The following is a 17,699-nucleotide window of genomic DNA, read 5'->3' on the forward strand; positions in this document are numbered from 1 at the left end:
AAACTTTGTATGCAATAAGAGCAAATTTGAAATTTGTTGAGTTGTGCCACTATCAAGGCAAAGCGGCAGAGCAATAGATTTTACGAACAGTGATACTAATTTACGCACTATAAAAGACAAAATTTATATTGTGATGGTTACATGCAAAGAAAGTAGAGGCTATTTCTTGAAATTGATATATTCGATTTCTTTATTAAGGATGTGAATATCGCTACAATTGCAATACATATTTCTACTCCTACAAAATAAATTACAACTCAAATTTTGCTCTAACACGCTCCAGAAATCACGGTTTTCCCTCCCTAATAAAGAAACGATGAAGTTTAATATTTATAATACTGTTTCGTAGAATACAAAGATTTCAAGGTAACTACAATTTTATACGAAGATTTCCTATATTTTGTACTTTTTTACCTTGATACAAATGCAGTATTTATAATATATAAATAATTTTATTACAACTTTCAATTATTTCGAGCATATTTTTCAACTTCGGCTCCAACTTTAGTGATTAGACTCCAACTCTGACCTCACAGCCGTGAGTGTTTGAGACATACGGGAAAGAAACGCGTTTAGATGGTAAAGAATTCTAAAAAATAATTTCATCAGGGTCTCGTACTGATAGTGCACCAGTGTGTATTGTACTTTCGAGTCGATTTTCTGAATTTCCTCTCGACGACTTTTCTGTCTCAGCTGTCCTACCTCGCTCGTGGTGTACGTGTGATCTACAAACGACTAATTATGATGATAGTCTTTTTCCTAGTACGATGACACATCGTAGAATAACGCTTAATAGCAAATAAATATTATTCTACTATAATATTTGCACAAACAATGAATTTATAACGTAGAAAATCGAACGAATGAAATTGTGCACGAGGAAATAACATTATCTGCGCTTTTTCTGAACTCATATTAAACGATAATACATTACAGACGCATAAATTAATTGAACGCTCAACTGAATCTCATTGAACTGTAAAATTTATTAAAATTTCCAGCACTAATTATCTATTGACGCATTAACTGTTCACTGTTCATTGTATACCAATATAGAATTTCCTACCTCGTCTTCTATGATACATTTATTAAAACACACATATTTGGATATATCAATGTTCTTACTTTGTAACTTTCGTAGCTGACTTCTGTTTCTTCTGCTTCTCTTACACACTATCATTTTAATGTGTACTACTTTAAAATAATGTCATGCATTTTCTTTCGTTATTACGAATTGTTTTAAAGTTTACCTTTCGATTAATCGCTTTCGGGTTAGTCATAGGATTGCAATAATATATTAATTGTAGAAATATATTGGCGGCATCTTATGTCGATATTTCAATTATGGATCGATTGGGCTTCAAAGATGCATATTATAAAAACGATGTTAAAGGATAATTACGAAGTACATAATTATTAAGTTGATAAGATATTATCTGTTGTTAGCAAGTATGTTAACATATTAAAATCGTAGCACATGTAAATTTTTTCGTGAAAGCATTGGAAACGCGTAAAAGAATTATTGCAACATCTTTATCAGCGGCGTTTGTATACATATAATTGGTTTTGTGTTGTATCGTATTGTGTATGCGGAAAAATTTGAATAAAAGGTAATGAGTTGTATTACGAAACTTGAAATCGGGGAAGTGACGTAAATCATAATTGCGTTGTTCGATTCGTTAATTAAGTTGACTGCTCTTTGATTTGATCGAACAGACGCGACAATTTATTCGCTTCGTCGTTTATTTTTAATGGAACTTCACCAGTAAATGGATATATACATAATATATGCGTTTTAGTTTTGCTTCCGTCGCCATGCACACGCTTTTAAGTGTCCACTGTGTGGTGTTATATATCACAGGTTCAAATTTATACATAGTCATGCAGATTGAGAAAACGCGTTCGACCATTCGTTTACTTTCGTAATGTTATTCATGATCTTCACAATCGTTGTGCTATTATTATTAAGTATAACAATTTTTGCTTGTTAATTGCTTGACGTTTTCAATTGGAACACAAGATCATTTTTCTTTTCGAAACAAATATCAATCAAATTTGAAAGCAGAATAATATACAGCAATTCATGAAAGTATTTGAATATATTTCTAAAAATATAAAGTCTGAAACAAATACGTATGTAAAAGTTACGAGATATTTATTGTATATTTTATTATATGGTATTATAATATAATCTTCATAATGACTATAAAACTGTTTAAGTGATATTATCCGCTATATTAATAAATTTCCATATTTAATAAGTCAATCTTTAGACTCTAATAATTTTATGTTTAATACAATCATTCTTACTATGTATATCTATCAACGTTTTATCAAATGTATATGTTCGCAATAAATGTGTGCTTTATATTACATTTTCAGATCGATCTTAAATTTTATTATTATAATTATGATGAGTTGTGTTGAACGACTATATAATTATAATAGTCGAAATTGTGGATGTTAAAAATAATCAAATACTTTTGCAAGTTACCTAATCCTAACCCTAACGCTAGACCTAACCCTAACCGTATGCGAATTAGTTATAAAAGCGCGTCGTGATCTTTGGTCCAATAATTTGAATACTATAAAAAAAAAAAAGACTGCATTGCTTGATTTATTTGACGTACCTTTGATACCATATTAATCGGTATTATTGTTTTTCAGTTACTAATTGCTTAAAATTTCGTATCAAACGATATGATAATTTTTCTCTTCAAACCTTCGAATCAATTCATATTAATCGAATTTGAAGATAAAATAATGTATATGAATTACTTGTAAACGTAGGTCGTACTTCCTGCTCGAATAATTTGAATATTATAAAGGTATTTTTGCGTTGCTTGATGTATCTAGCATATCTTTGATATAACATTTGTCGATCCATCGATGATGATTAATTCCTTGGGACCTTCGATTATAAATTATAAATTCTTGTTTCGCGCTAGTCGGACGCAACCTATCGTAATCGCCGGTAAAAGTATGATATATCTGTCGTAATATATTAGCATGTATAGCACATGCATTTGTGATGTATATGCAGTTTATACGGTGTCTCCTTTATGAGATGTGGCTCACGACTTTCACCCGTCGTCACTTTCACTGATGAAAATTAGTACTACTTGGTTTATTCGCTCTCGAAACTAGCAACTAGATCGTCTTTACTGTGGATGATAGGCATCGCGTGAAACACTTCCTCTTTGAATTTAGCGTGTATATATAATCAAGAACTTAGTTTTGTTCTTGAAGACTAGTATTAGCAAGCACACGCGCATGCACACGTAGTTATTATTTATATAATTTGAATAGTATTTTTAATACACTAGTACTAATAGTCATTGCCAGAACAAAATTAGAATTTGAATTTCAGCTTTCAGAAAAGTGTAGGAAATGATATTTGAAAATTTGATTCTATCTTGTGAATTCTTTATGCTCTTAAGTTCTTTGATACTATCTTATGTCAAGTTGATAAGTAAAAGATCGAAATTATACACTGGGGTGGTTAAAGTAGAAATCGCGTGTCGTTAAAGTAGGAATTTTATATTAGGACACAGACAAGATACAGACATTGACTAGTCAGTGATGAAAAAGTGCAATCTCGTCGATGGTCACATCTTGTACCATTGACTAAGAATGGATACTTGTCTGTATCTGGATCATTGATTACCGATGATGTACGGAATAGACGTGACATTCAATGCTTTTTTGTATTTCGGAAGTCACTTGACCTCCCATACCATTTTCGTATCGCATGCAAAGTTATCGATTCAGTATAGTAGTGGTCTAAGTTGAAACTAAATTTTCCTATGAAATTACAAGTAAGGTATAAAACAACATTTTGCATACGAAGCATAGAACTCTACACCTCTGCAATATTTATTTGCTCAATTGTACTCCTTCAATCGTATTATATATGATATAACAGATTGAAATGGTGATTCCGTGCAAAACCTTTTGTATTGTTATATTCTTAATGTTTTTCAATTTTAATGCGATCCAATTAGTGAAATTTTCGGAGATTTTTGCAATTATTAATTTGATAATACGATTTTCTTCCACTCATATTTACGAAAGTTTAAGCTTCTTAGACAATAATTTTTTAAATGCAAAATTTGATTTCTATTATACGAATATTACTACTTAACTTTTATATTATATCCTATTTTCTAACGAAAACATTTTTGAAAATTAAAAGGAATATTTTATTGTTTGAAATTAATTTTATGATTTATCAAGTTTTCGCGCATAATTTACATGAAACTTAATATTAGAATCAACTATATACCAATGTATTAAATCTTATGTTATATGATAATCTGTTTCGCAATCTTTTAATAAACTCTACGAATGATACACATAATCGATCGCAGCATCACGATTGTTTTAGTCTTCTATGTCAAGCGATTACCATGCGATAATAAATTCTAAATGAAACCCATAAAAATTCAATATACTACATGTGTAAAAAAATTTAAGGGTTGACTTTTGAAGCTACAAGAAGGTGAAAATAAACAATAAAAAGATTGCGTTTTCGGTTTTGTTCTTTGGTTATTGACAATTAAATATTACCCGAAATGTCCCTGTGTGCGAACAAACCTTACATGAACGAAAGTAGATGAGCCTAAGCAGCGGAATGTACAGGGATCCTTAAATCGAACGATATATGGACAGTAGCTTACCTCATACAAGTCGTGGAAAAGAACATTAATAAATAAATTAATAAATAATAGCAAAAAATAATAAGAACAAAACGTCGCGCAGAATCGTTTACGTTTTCTAATGTTTCTAATCTTCTTTTCTCTGACTTGTACGAAGTAAGCTGTTGTCCATTCTTCTTTTAGCTTCATGGATCACCCCTTAAATATTTTTACAGCTGTATCCGAACACACTTTAAATCATATAAATAGGTTATCTGTAATGAAAAGAAAAATGATAATACTTTTCCAAATTTTTAAGCATAATATGTCTTAGTCAAAGAGGTATAGGATACAAATATATTATTCACCATGTATAGTTCCTTTATAAATATTTAAAACGGACAAAACCAAGACAGAAGTCATTTTCATTGAAACTACTGGTTTTATTTGCAATAGCATTCCCGCTGTAGAAATGCCCCGCTAACTAAAGTAAAGGCGAAGAGTTTGGCAAGAAGAGTAGGATGATCGACAGTGTCGGAGTCTTTATGAAGTTCGATGTAAATTGCATCAACCCGCAGGTCACTTTTTAAATAATTAATTCTAGATTTTATTTGAAGTAACGATAAGGGCACGAACAAAGAAATAAATTTGTTCATTAAAAATCACACAATTTAATCATAAAATAAATACATCTCTTATTTGTTACTATTAGTCTGTGTTGTACAAATTTACTTATTCTATGCATTGAATATGTATCCACTTCGTATTATTCAATCGACGTCTCTTGAATCGCTTTTTTTATTTTATAAACGGATAATGAAGAACGCTTGTGTATAGATTCTTATTAGAAATTGGTTGTAAACGGATATACGTGTCGGCCGGTAACTATCACAGTAAACTCTTAAGGGAAAAGATATCAAATTATAAAGAAATTAGCAATGTGTGCCAACACTCACATTCTAATGTTCTCGATCTATAACTCGCGCTTGTTGTAGAAGCCGATGGCATAGAATACTTAATAACTAAAACAAGCTAACAATATTTGAAAAAGCAGATAATAAAAAGCGAGATACGATATCATGCAATTTCAACTGCTCGTTCGACTGTTGATCACAAAGTTTCTAATGCCAAAATAGCGCTTCTTTTCCAAGATACATTTTTCTCGAAAGATCTACAAAATTTAGTCAAAACAACATTCGTTGAATACATTTGAAAACAACAACAACAACAACAACAACAAACGATCCGATCCGATTTGTCGATTGCTTGCGAGCAATACTTAGTTCTGAGACTAATTTGCATTCGCGATAGAATGCATAGTTCTAATGACACGGGAACTCCATGAACGATATTTTACCGTCCGCTAACGCTGCAGTCATATGTCTGCTTCTGTTGTTCTTTATAGCAAAACAAGGAAAGACATTTGATCACGGCGAGTTTACGCGGTAAAATGTCGCTCGTGTCACTCGTATGCCGCCGAGTGACTAAGATCTACAACGAATCACGGAGAAAATAGAACGTAGAAGTTAATTAGATAGATGAATTGAGCAAAAAGAACGTTGCTAAATCGCAACGAAGTCCGTAACGTTCGTTACGACTAGATCGGCGCTGCCGGTTTCACATCATGAGCTACATACGTGATACGCGTATGAGATACACTCCTGAGAATAAAATATACAGTCTCGTTTGTGCTTATGTATCATCTGCGTCGATCCTTCTTTGATCTGCTAATTTTGTACGAAAAGTATCGTCAGCAGCCGATGTTCTCGGAATACACGAAATCAGTATCGCGATATTGCATCTCTTCATAATCCATTGTGTTAACGCTTCCATTGGTATACATGGTATATGTAGTATGTCTCATACTAAAATAGTCTCATCGCCGTGTGAAACCGGTCTTAATTTCTCTGCCATGTTGTTGACGCTCCAGATACAAAGTAATCTCTGTTCCGAATTTACAAAGTTTCACGACAGACGATAAGAGCTTAGAAAGAAAAATTTGGCAATTTCTCGTAACCCTAGCTTGTTGACAGTTAGGTGTAGCGGAGTATCGCCGTCATTCTGTCTCATACATTCTTCGATACGTATCATGCATATGTACGTTCACATAGAATCACACAAATCGTAGAATCACACAATCTACACACGCGACACAGAATACACACAGGAGGCGAGCTAGTGTTCGTAATATATTCAAACGCATCCTTATCCGCGCAGAAGGTAACAAGTGAGTTACTTGGTGAATCCGAAAAATTAGATATCGAAAATCGATCGTTTTCAATCATCTTTCTATATTCTTTGGCGAGATATTCTCGATATTGTACGACGATAAAATCTGCCCGTTTATGTTATATCGATGGATTCGTTGAATACAAATTCATGTTCACATAATGCGATTCAGACTGATGGCTAGCATTTTATTTTTGGAAACCGCGGTTGTCGATAAACACGCGGTTTCTGAGGCCACTGTCCGAGATGTAACCGGTTGCCATTTTGTATTCGTTCGCGTATATTTTACCGTTCTCGTTTACATCGTTCTGCTGTTTCTTCTCGTTCTGGCTCTCAGTTTCCTTCTTTGTTAACGCGTTGGGAGATCTTTTCTTCCCGTATGACTGATTGTAGAAGTTGCGGAACAGGAAGTAAAACATGACGCCATGCAGCCCGATCCACCAGACAAACACCTTCGGGTAGTTGCAGTCGATAAAGAGAAGTTGGAAAGCGTGGAGTACCACCAGGATGAATTGGACCATCTGTAGCGCAGTCAGGTACTTCTTCCACCAGAGATACGGCTGTATCTTCGGTCCGAGAGCAGCCAAAAAGTAGTATGAGTACATCACAATATGCACAAATGTGTTTAGCATGCCAAAGAACGAGCCATGACCGCCTGTAAATGAAAGTGGATCGTGTTACGATTATCTCCTAATGAAGTTTCGAATTTTAACGACGTTGAAAAACTTCTAAGCCGTTAGACTAATAGGTATTACGTCTATCTTTGGCCTGCAAGTTACACAGGGCTAAGAACCAACTGGTTATTAATACAGCTTTTATATTTGTATGGCAGGTATCGAATCAAAGCTGTTGCACGTTACGTATTACGGGGAATGAACGATGGGAGATAGTGAAAGTTTTATTTTTCGATCCAGTGTTATTCGTTAATAATATTATGAAAAATATAGAAGATCTTTAGAAATCCATAAGGCAAGTCTTATGTCAAATTTTAACCCGATTAATTTTTTAAATTTAGGTCTTCCGTTTTCCACCTTTTAAAATTTAACAGGCATTTTACTTTAACCCTTTGACAATGTAATAAACCGGCTCGACGAATTCACTACGAACAATTTAGAAAAGTAATTACACCGAAGATATTTTCTGATTTTCTGGTATCAGATACAGCAATATATATAGCATAATTTCAACCTTTTATAAAAAATACATCTCTTCCAAACCATACCGTTATGGCGTTAAAGCTTCTTTGTTCCAAGTTCAGCTTAAAATCACAGATTACATATTTACCACTTGCTGATATCTAAGAAAATCACTATCTTAGACGGAATGTTTCACGATCAATTACCGTGAATGAATAAGTGTTTATAACAGGCATGACGCGACGAGACTCTACTACCGTGCAAAATCTGTTATGAGGTATTGGTGATCGTTCGATTATATGTATTTATGTATATGTGTGCATAGTAGGAGAATACTTACCAGGAGTGAATTTGACACCAAACCAAACCGATATTGGCATGCACCCATGATGGATCACGTGCAATATTGAAATATGATTGTTCTTTTTTCTCAATACAAACAATATAGTGTCAAAGAATTCGGTGAATTTTGAGAAGTAGTACCACCAGCAGCCATGTGCCATTCGTATTGCCAGCGGGTCGTCCGAATAGTCTACCGGTTGACAACGGAACGAATAGTAACCTCCCCATCCAGATACTAAGGACTGCACCGAATAAACGATGCATTACAACGAGTTTCGAAAAACTTGTTTGTTTTCCATGATATTTTTGAAATAATTTAGCTATAAAGATAAATTATACATATTTCCTAACCGATTCACATACCTCGTAAAACAACCACGTGGATAACATCACTTGGAAGAAATTATAGAATAGCATGACCTTCCTGAGATTGAAAGGTTTGCGATTTTCCATGAGCTTAGGACCTAGAACCTTGACAAAGTAGGCGTAAAATAGGCAGATGAAAATGGTCGGGAATGGACTGCTCATCATTGGCCAATTATTGACCCTTGGGTCGCTCTTGTTATCCATTATGTCTCGGTAGCCATCGTATATCGCTCTTACAAGTTGTGCCATCTGAAAATCACGTTTTTATATAATATAAATAGAAATTATAAATAGAAACTTATGTTCTTACTGTTTGTGTATCGCGCTCATTACCAGTGATGCGAAACGGTTTTGTTCATCACGAAAAACATAACTCAATGGTTCAACAAACCGATCAGAGATATGATTAGAATCACTTCTACACAATTTCTATCGAATGGTGCGTTCGACGAAATCGACTTGCGTTTCGAACAAACAAACTGTTCACGATTTGCGATTCGACGATCGTCCAACGCAGACGGCGGTTTGAGAATCTATGGATCGATGTTGACAGCGTGACTAAAAGTTAGAGCCGACTTGTGCTTTCACTGTTGTGAGATTTCCTCGAATGTACTACATCCGCGAGAACAGGAACGCGAACAATGTTGGAACGGCGCGGCGCCAGGAATTCTTTGTTGAAAACACGATCAACGAAATCACATCTCGTCACGCGAAAGACAAACGCAACGCACGTTTATCTCGAAGCACGCGTGAAACATTTTGTCATGCGTCGCATGTGATAGCGCTCATTGTGAAAAATCCGTTCCTTAATAAGGTTAAACCACGTGTTAACAGGTTACTGTTTGTCGTCCAACGATTCCAAACATTTTATAGAGTAATGTTATCGATGTAAGAAAGAAGTTGTGTATGTTGTTTGAATTTCTTTCTTCAGACGAATGCTAACAAACTCGAATCCTTTTTATTTTATAGTTTTAAAACGCGTCGAAATTAAAACAAGTCTCACAAGAATCTAAGCAGATTAGATTCTAAATATCGTGTCTTCTTCCTTGTGTTTAATAATATTTCAATATTTTAATATTCTTAACATCCTCGTGCCTATTCATCCAACCATACTATAAATTATACTGGAGTACCGGGTTCCTGTTTTCAATCGAATTGGTCCTTGACAAATAAATATTGCCTCTAGTTCCGTGTATACTTTAAACTGGTAATGCTGATTAGAAATTTATCGTATTTTGCGAATTTTTGAGAATTAACGAATGTTAGGTCTAAAAGGTGTTCGCATCTGATGATTTAGATACAATTGGGAATACCACTTTTTGACGTAGCGACTATAAATGTATTTTCTTTATGATTTTTTTTTTTTTAATTAAATGAATCAATTTGGACGACTGACCTATCTTCGTAATATCTTGTAATCTATAATTGTTTGTCGATCTTTTATCTTATCTTGTATCTTATATCATATTTATAATCACAACAATAGTAAAAATATCTCGATTGCATTTTCGTAATATTATGTCAGCGAAAATAACTTTCTTCTTAATTCCATTATTCTACCTTAAAATCATGCGTCATTAGTTTCTCTAATACCACTAAACGGCTTCCACGTGCCCGCGGTTACACTTGTTTACACTCGTTTTCTTTCGAAGAATCTCGATCTTTTATGTCACGCCTAGTCCAAACAAGGACAATCTTTTACCCAGTCGACGTCAACGAGCTAAAATCGATTCGTTCGAAAGCGAAATGGCAATTATCACAGAGAAACAAAGCCAGGTATGAGAAAAGATAAGATAGATTTTCAGTTCAGTGATTCGATATAGTAAATATTTATAATATATTATTATATATATAATAATATAATATATATAATAAATATATATAATAAATTATTCGATATAGTAAATATTTTCAAATTCGTGTATAAAGTTCATTATTGTCGCAGAGCTCTTTATCAAACAATTTTTCGTCTATTTAAATTGCAATTCCTAGACTGCAGATGTTCATGCATTTATGGAGAATCGAAAGGTGAAAAAGTACACATAACGCGTATCACGTTGAAAACTACTTAAAGTAACCAAAGTATAACGATCATCGCATTTAGTGGATGAAACATATTTTTGTTTAAGTTTCATTTCTCTAGCTATATGTATTTAGAAAAATGAAAATTTTACATAAACATCCGCAGCTTAGCGATAACCAGTAGCGATTGTGAAAGCTTATTTTTGGCCGGTTCAACCTCCGAACGGCTGTTTGAACCAATTCTCATAATTGTTTTCTTTAATTCGTCTTTTCTAGCGAATTATTCGCGACACCGACGAAAAGTCGCGTGGCCGACTTTCAACGCAGTGGCTTGCGAAATTTAGAAAACTACGAGCAAGTCGGGTTCCTCGAAGAACGTTTGTCTGTCGAAAAATGGTACGAAAGACACGCTTGTCCTAGCGTAGGTTTCGCAATCCGATCTGCACTGCCGTTCGAGTAGTCTTAGAAAGACAAGTGACCTCATCGAACACTGCAACGCCCACTCACGATCCAAGTACTCTACTATTTCCGCCACGGAAATATTCCAACCTATTGTCCGATTCTAGTCGTTGAATCTTGTCGTTCTGTCTGCTCTTCACTAACCCATCCCTCTGAACGTTTATTCGCTCGGAATTGATATTATTCGGCCATGTCTAGATATATCGATGATTTAATATCTCTACGATTAAATGGAGATATCACGTTCAATTGAATTAAAATATTTCCGATTGCTGATAGTAGCACTTGACAGTAGCACAGTTTCGTGGTTTGGTGCGTTAAAAGCAGTGCGTTGAAAGCAGTGCATTCGTTTTTCTATTTTCTACGTTGCGCAAAATACTTCATAGATTTACATAAAATAAATACTAAGCAGACGAGCCGACGCAAATATTTTTATTATTGTTTGCTGAATGTTGGACATTTCGATTAATGCCAAGTCAATGCATCAGTGTTCTTTGAAGACGAAACAATTTCTTAGCACATCAGAAGTAGCGTATATGACTACAATATGTACAAATAGTTATTAATAACTGCGAGGTGGACTGGTATTAGGAAGTAAATCGTAAAAGTGACTGTAAAGTGTCACCAGTGAGATCAAAGTTTAACGAGGAAGATCAAATTTCCCATAGAAAAATATCCACAGAAGCTCAAGGACGATTATAATTACCTACTGTTCTTTCTTATTCATCAATGTCTTTTCTTGCTCTTATATTACTATATTTGTTTACTTTTCTGATCCTGCTGTTGTTCTTGAACTTCTATATGCCAATCTCATTCTTCTTTCAATAAACAAAAGACCTTATAATATTTTAACAAGAACATTAGCATTAAACTTGAAACAAAAATTCACATCTATTATCAATGATTCCGTTGTATTTTCTTCAAATTTGTTAATCTAATTCGTTACTTTTTTTACGGCTAATTGCATGAAATACGAGTGGTATTAGAAATATTTGATTTCAATCGCAGTCGCTATATCGCGATAATTACTAACTTCATTGCACGTACGACTAATGTCGATAAAATACGAAGAACAAGAGGAAATTCTGTCCAATAAATAACCTGTGAATCGCGGCTTGATAATGTATGGAAAAGTGATTGAGGCAGTAAGTTCGTCTTAAGCCGAGGTTTTCCGTGGAACTAGTACTTTTTTATTTCTTTTTATTGTTTTTTTTTTTTTTTTTTTCAAGAAACGTGTAACGCACACGCAATTCAAATCAGCCAGGATCCTGAATGGGTCATTATATATCGAAGACGCATTAAGAAACAGATTTGCAATGTAAAGTCTAGAATGTGGAAGTCTGGCGAATGTGGTGTTGCGCGTTGCAATTGAAATCACTGTTCCCTTGACAATTCCCGCTTGTTAAGCACTGTTTGCTGCCGAGTCAGGTGCATCCTTCGCTCTTTATTTTAAGACTTGAGCCTTAAGCGAAGAAAGCAACGAATGCAATGCCTTTGTTACGAGATAACGATAGCGTTCCAGCGCGTACAATTATCACGATTGCCCGCCAAATTCAGCGATCGATCGATCTATTGTCTGCGAGATAGTTAAGAAAACGTTAAATCTCTTTTTGTATTGATTAGCTGTTTAGTTAAAGAAATATGTTGTTTTGGGAAAATGGAGATGCTAAGTGGAAATAATTATGACGTCTTGTGCGAGCATTAAGTGTGTATGCAGACGAACGAAGTTCCAAAGTAGATTTTAAACAAATTTTATTCGTTTTCCGGCAGCTTACTTTCGCGGAAACACTGAAAATATCATCCTAACGGTCTTAGCCAGTTGCAACACAGCTGGTTCGAGAATAAAATCGATCGACGAATATTTGAAAATCACGATAAAAGCTTCTTGAAAGAGCTACTTGAACGAGGACTATTATCGAGCGGGTAGAATCGATTGATCGACTCGATAAAAGAAATTCCGTGAAATTCACAATTAAATAGTATGTGTTATAGAATGAAGGCTGGTCGCTTACAGTTGAGATAATTTTATTAAATCACACGGATGTTTAAAATATTGCGAAAATGTAACTGTGATTCTAATTTAAAGGTATTTGCCACTTTGGCAAGTGGGCATTACCATGATTTGTCATGTTATATCTAATTTCTAGTTGAATTACGAACTTAATGATGACACTTAGCGGTAATTAGAATTTCCGTAATCTTAACATAATTGTTCTTCGTAATGAACGCCTTCGCGTGGACTCTCACTTGGATTAATGATTTTCACACGCTACACAAAAACTGATGTCCTTTTTATATTCTAAGATTACTAAAATTTCTAAGTTATGGTTTATGAGATGTTAATTTCCTTCACTCCATATGACTAAAAGCACATATCTTGTTAAGTAAAAATTTCATATCATTTTTCGCCCGCTAGATCGCGATGAACAAAGCAAAATAAGATCGTTTATGGCAGTGACAAGACCTGTCTAAATTTGGTTTAGCTGTTCCTCTGTTTCTTGTGTAAACGATTCCATGTAAACACAGCAATTTCTTCTGTAAACCTTGTCTGGCCCAGATCCGTCATGAAACGATACAAATTGCCCGACGAGGAACATGTCTTTCGCGAAATATGTTGATCGTAAAACAAACGAAATATTTAACAATGGCAATAAAATATATTCAGTTATGAATATTTAATATGTTCTATAACAGTACGATTCAATACAGATCGAAGCCAAATGTCGACAAAACCTTAACCGATCCTCTCCAGTATCTATTAACCGATCTTTTATTTGAAATTCACACACGTCTGCAACCGAAATCTTTTACCTACCGTGATTTGATAACGAGCTGGCCCGATCTAGGAGGCAGCTAAATAAGAAAAAAACAACACCAATGTTTATGGTCTTCTTTCCGCGGACTAGATCGCGTCAAAATTATATCGAACCCAAAGTCTTACGAGATGCGAGTGCACAATTGCCTTAAAATGTAATATAACTCGATTCTCTAGGAGAGAACCTTCTTGTTTGACTACGTTCGAAGAAACTGAAGTTCCACGATGAAAACGGTGTTTTATATCGGCACATCCGTGTGTGCACGTTGGTTACCGTATGTGGGGTAGAACACCGATCCCACCAACTTCTGTAGAAGTCGACGCTTTTCTACCGCCTGTAGATGGTTCTCGACTGTTCAAGGGTCGTATAACCAGGGTGTACGTGTGCCTTGCAGACTACGTGTTCGAACCATGAGCGATCTGTCCTGTTTGGGGAATGTGACAGTGGTTTACGACAATTATACAATGGTCCACTCGTTTCCGAGGATCTACGCGCGTTGTTTGCCTTTGTACGAGTAGATTTAATAGGACGTTTACCAGGCTTAGACTACTAGGATTTTGATTGGTCATTCCACGTGAACGACCTTATTAAAGATTCACCACATGAATTTATATATTCGTCATGTGTTTTAGTTGCTTTTGTGATACTCGAAGTACCTGTTTATCTACGCTACGTGTTTATCGTCTGTAACTGTTCGTGTTCGGGTCAAGTTAAGATTCGCTGCAATCAGGATTGATATCAAAGCAATACGTACCAGTTATACCGTACAGCTCGACATCACGAATGTTAAAATGTCGAAACCGCTTTTATTTTTTCCTTATTTTTCTGCTTGTGCCGCTTAGTATTCTTCAGGTAATCGAATGATGAATACTTAATGTGTAGTGTAGCCGGTGAGACGCCGTGATCGGCTAAATTCTCAATATCGGGACGGTATTTTTTTTTCTTCATTACTACCTTACTACTATGTAATCTCTCAAATAGCGCTTAAGCAAGACTGATTACGCAATCGTACACAATATAAGACCTCCGGACAAAGTTCTAACTTGAATTTTTGGTATTCGTTGTTTATGACGCAGTTTTTAGTGCGAGCAGCATCGAAGCTGGGTATATCGTGGTCGTATCGACACAATGAAATATTCATACGACGCAATTAGTTAAGTACTACTGTTTTTCGCTTTATGTTAATGATTGATTTATTGATATAATATGTATGGACGCTCAAGTCTCCTACAACACGTTATTCCGAAAATACGATTTCGATATAACACGGTGCAAAAATTGCAATATGGTTTCACATAGCACTAATAAACTTAGACAAACTTCATACAGCACGAGTGTTTCCATCAGGTTGGTTTTGTTTAACACGGCTCCGATGTGCTTAGCACGGAATGAATTAACTGTGTCCTAGGAGGACTTTACTGTACTCATTTGCATCATTATGTTATTTGGATTGTTGAATGCTATCTATCATTGTGCACGACCGAGAAGATAGTCTATTCATATGAGATGAGTCGAAAACGAAACATTTGTTTATATTATAATTAAATAAATAATTAGTTAAACGACTATAAAACTGGACGTAGCTGATTTTAACAGTTCGATTTTTCGAAATTCAATATCTGAGAATAATCGTTATTGCCTACAGCAAAATAGCGGTGAAATATTAACAAAACGTCGAAAGTATTTTTAGAAGGTAGTGGTCTTACGGAATTTCATATTGAATAATAAAATTTGAACAGTTGGAGTCTAGGAAATTAAAGAAATATAATACTTTAAGATGGTCGCATTCCAGAGAAAAATCCACCTTGCAGTTAAGTGAGAATTCGTGTACAAAGTTGTTATAATCTATAAATAAAAGAACAATCAATTGTCAGGATACCTGTTTATTCTTAATTAATCTAACTTTTCCATTCCATAGAGAGTAAGTTGATGCTAATGATTAGTATCTTACGTGAAGCTTTTTGCTTTGCATTTCTACGTCAAATCAGAATGCTTTATTTAATAATTGGTAAACTTCTTTTTATGCTACCTGAATTAATTTCTCGAATGTGATAGTGAAATAACTATTTTTAATATGGAAGAATAATATTTTGAAATGTGGAAAAATTTCAGACTTTGGAGAACAGTAAATGATTTAAAAATAAGAAAAAAATTTCAAAGCTGATACACTGTTTGTTTTGTGAAATGAAACGATCTTTACACTGAGAACTTTATATTTTTTTCATGTGTCGTGCGACAGTTTCGAGCGTTAGGTTTTCAATAAGATTTATTTATTTAAAAAATTATCACTTTTATTATTTAACATAAACGAACTAGAATCACTTATTTTCTTTATTGGCTCCAAAATTTTCTTTGCCTTTTTTTTTTTTTAATTTTATTTCACAATTTATTTATCGATTCTATCGATGTCTCTAATGTAATAAATAATACATCGTGTATCACATACAAAGTCAAATTATTTATTGATCGGGTCGTGTCTGTCCACTTCTTACACTGAACGGAGTTTTTATGACACAGGTATAATTACTTCGACGTAGAAATATCAATGAGGTAAACTAGTTAGATGAATTTCTTCTTATATTAGTTACGTCTTTACGTGTTACTTGAATCTTCCAAAGGTCATGTTCAGTCGATCGACAATTTTCATTCGATTCACTGTGCCGGAAATATAAATTAGCATAGAAAACTATATCACTGTTAATGTACAGAAATGTTTACATAAATACATTTACATAGTATGTACTATAGGCGTCATCGAACAGTTTAAATGATTAATCAGACATAGTAGCCTTGCGTGATGTTACAGGTCAAGACGCAGGAAACAGCCAAGGTTTCAGAACTCGTCTAATAGCGTGGAAATTTTTACTGTCTTTTTCCGCCATTGTCGACTTTCTGTTAAGCATCAATGACCTTTCACGGTTTAACCATGTCATACTCCATGCTGCTAAACATATACGAGTAATTTCACATTACGATTATATTGGTAAAAAGTAAATTCCCTTTGTATGTTAAAACTATATTTGACCTATTACGTTAGGTCCATGAATTTGTATTCTCTCAGAATTTGTATATTCCCGGCCAAATAATATAACAAGTGGACGGTGAGCGTAGTCGGCTCGACTAAAAATTATCTGCAAGGTGGACCACTTTTAACCTTGAAAACCTGCGGTTTTGCCCGGTGCGATGGCCTCTTCTACGTTAGGAAAGGAATAAAGCTTAGGGATTCGAACTTTATAACACGAATTTTGTTCTTGTCGCGATATTCCTACAACTATTTTCACTTTCGTTTTGCAACTGTATTAAAACGACCTGTAAAGAACGTGGCTTTCATTTCGGATGATTGCATAGAACCTATAGGTGACAGGTACGAATGGAATCCATTTAAAATTTATTTCGATCCTCTAGAGTATGTTTTTGTATCTTCCGCTATCTTCTGTAAATACATTTGACTTTTTGAGAGGACAAAAAATATTTCTTTGGTCTTTTTCTATCAAAATTTTTATTCGTGCTTGATATTCACATAAGATACATCGATTTGAATATTACATAAGAAATGAAATACATATTATATTGACAAGGGAACCGAATTTATTTATTTCTATACACATATTTTACCATATCCTGTATTAAATCGTATGCGATATTATTTATTCCATTACCAGTCACGACGCGTGGCCAATAATAATTGGTAT

General features: G+C 34.4%; 1 protein-coding gene across 1 annotated transcript; it reads right to left on the minus strand.

Moving 5' to 3' along the window:
- Positions 1 to 5,284: 5,284 nt before the first annotated feature.
- On the minus strand, positions 5,285 to 14,244 carry LOC139995027 (very long chain fatty acid elongase AAEL008004). The gene is made up of 5 exons (XM_072018172.1): positions 14,133 to 14,244; positions 14,007 to 14,044; positions 8,708 to 8,959; positions 8,343 to 8,586; positions 5,285 to 7,521 (listed from the first exon to the last, which is right to left on the minus strand). Exons 3-5 carry the CDS (start codon positions 8,957 to 8,959, stop codon positions 7,055 to 7,057), a joined length of 963 nt encoding a protein of 320 aa, XP_071874273.1. The 5' UTR covers positions 14,007 to 14,044; positions 14,133 to 14,244; the 3' UTR covers positions 5,285 to 7,054.
- Positions 14,245 to 17,699: the final 3,455 nt, after the last annotated feature.

This window comes from Bombus fervidus, chromosome 1 (genome assembly GCF_041682495.2).
Source record: "Bombus fervidus isolate BK054 chromosome 1, iyBomFerv1, whole genome shotgun sequence".
NCBI classification, from domain to species: Eukaryota; Metazoa; Arthropoda; class Insecta; order Hymenoptera; family Apidae; genus Bombus; species Bombus fervidus.

Coding starts and splice junctions, on each gene's coding strand:
- LOC139995027 (XM_072018172.1), bottom strand. CDS start 8,959: ATGGCACAACTTGTAAGAGCGATATACGATGGCTACCGAGACATAATG. Junction 8,587..8,707: donor CCACGTGGTTGTTTTACGAG/GTATGTGAATCG, acceptor TATTCGGTGCAG/TCCTTAGTATCTGGATGGGG. Junction 7,522..8,342: donor TGGTGTCAAATTCACTCCTG/GTAAGTATTCTC, acceptor TTTCATTTACAG/GCGGTCATGGCTCGTTCTTT.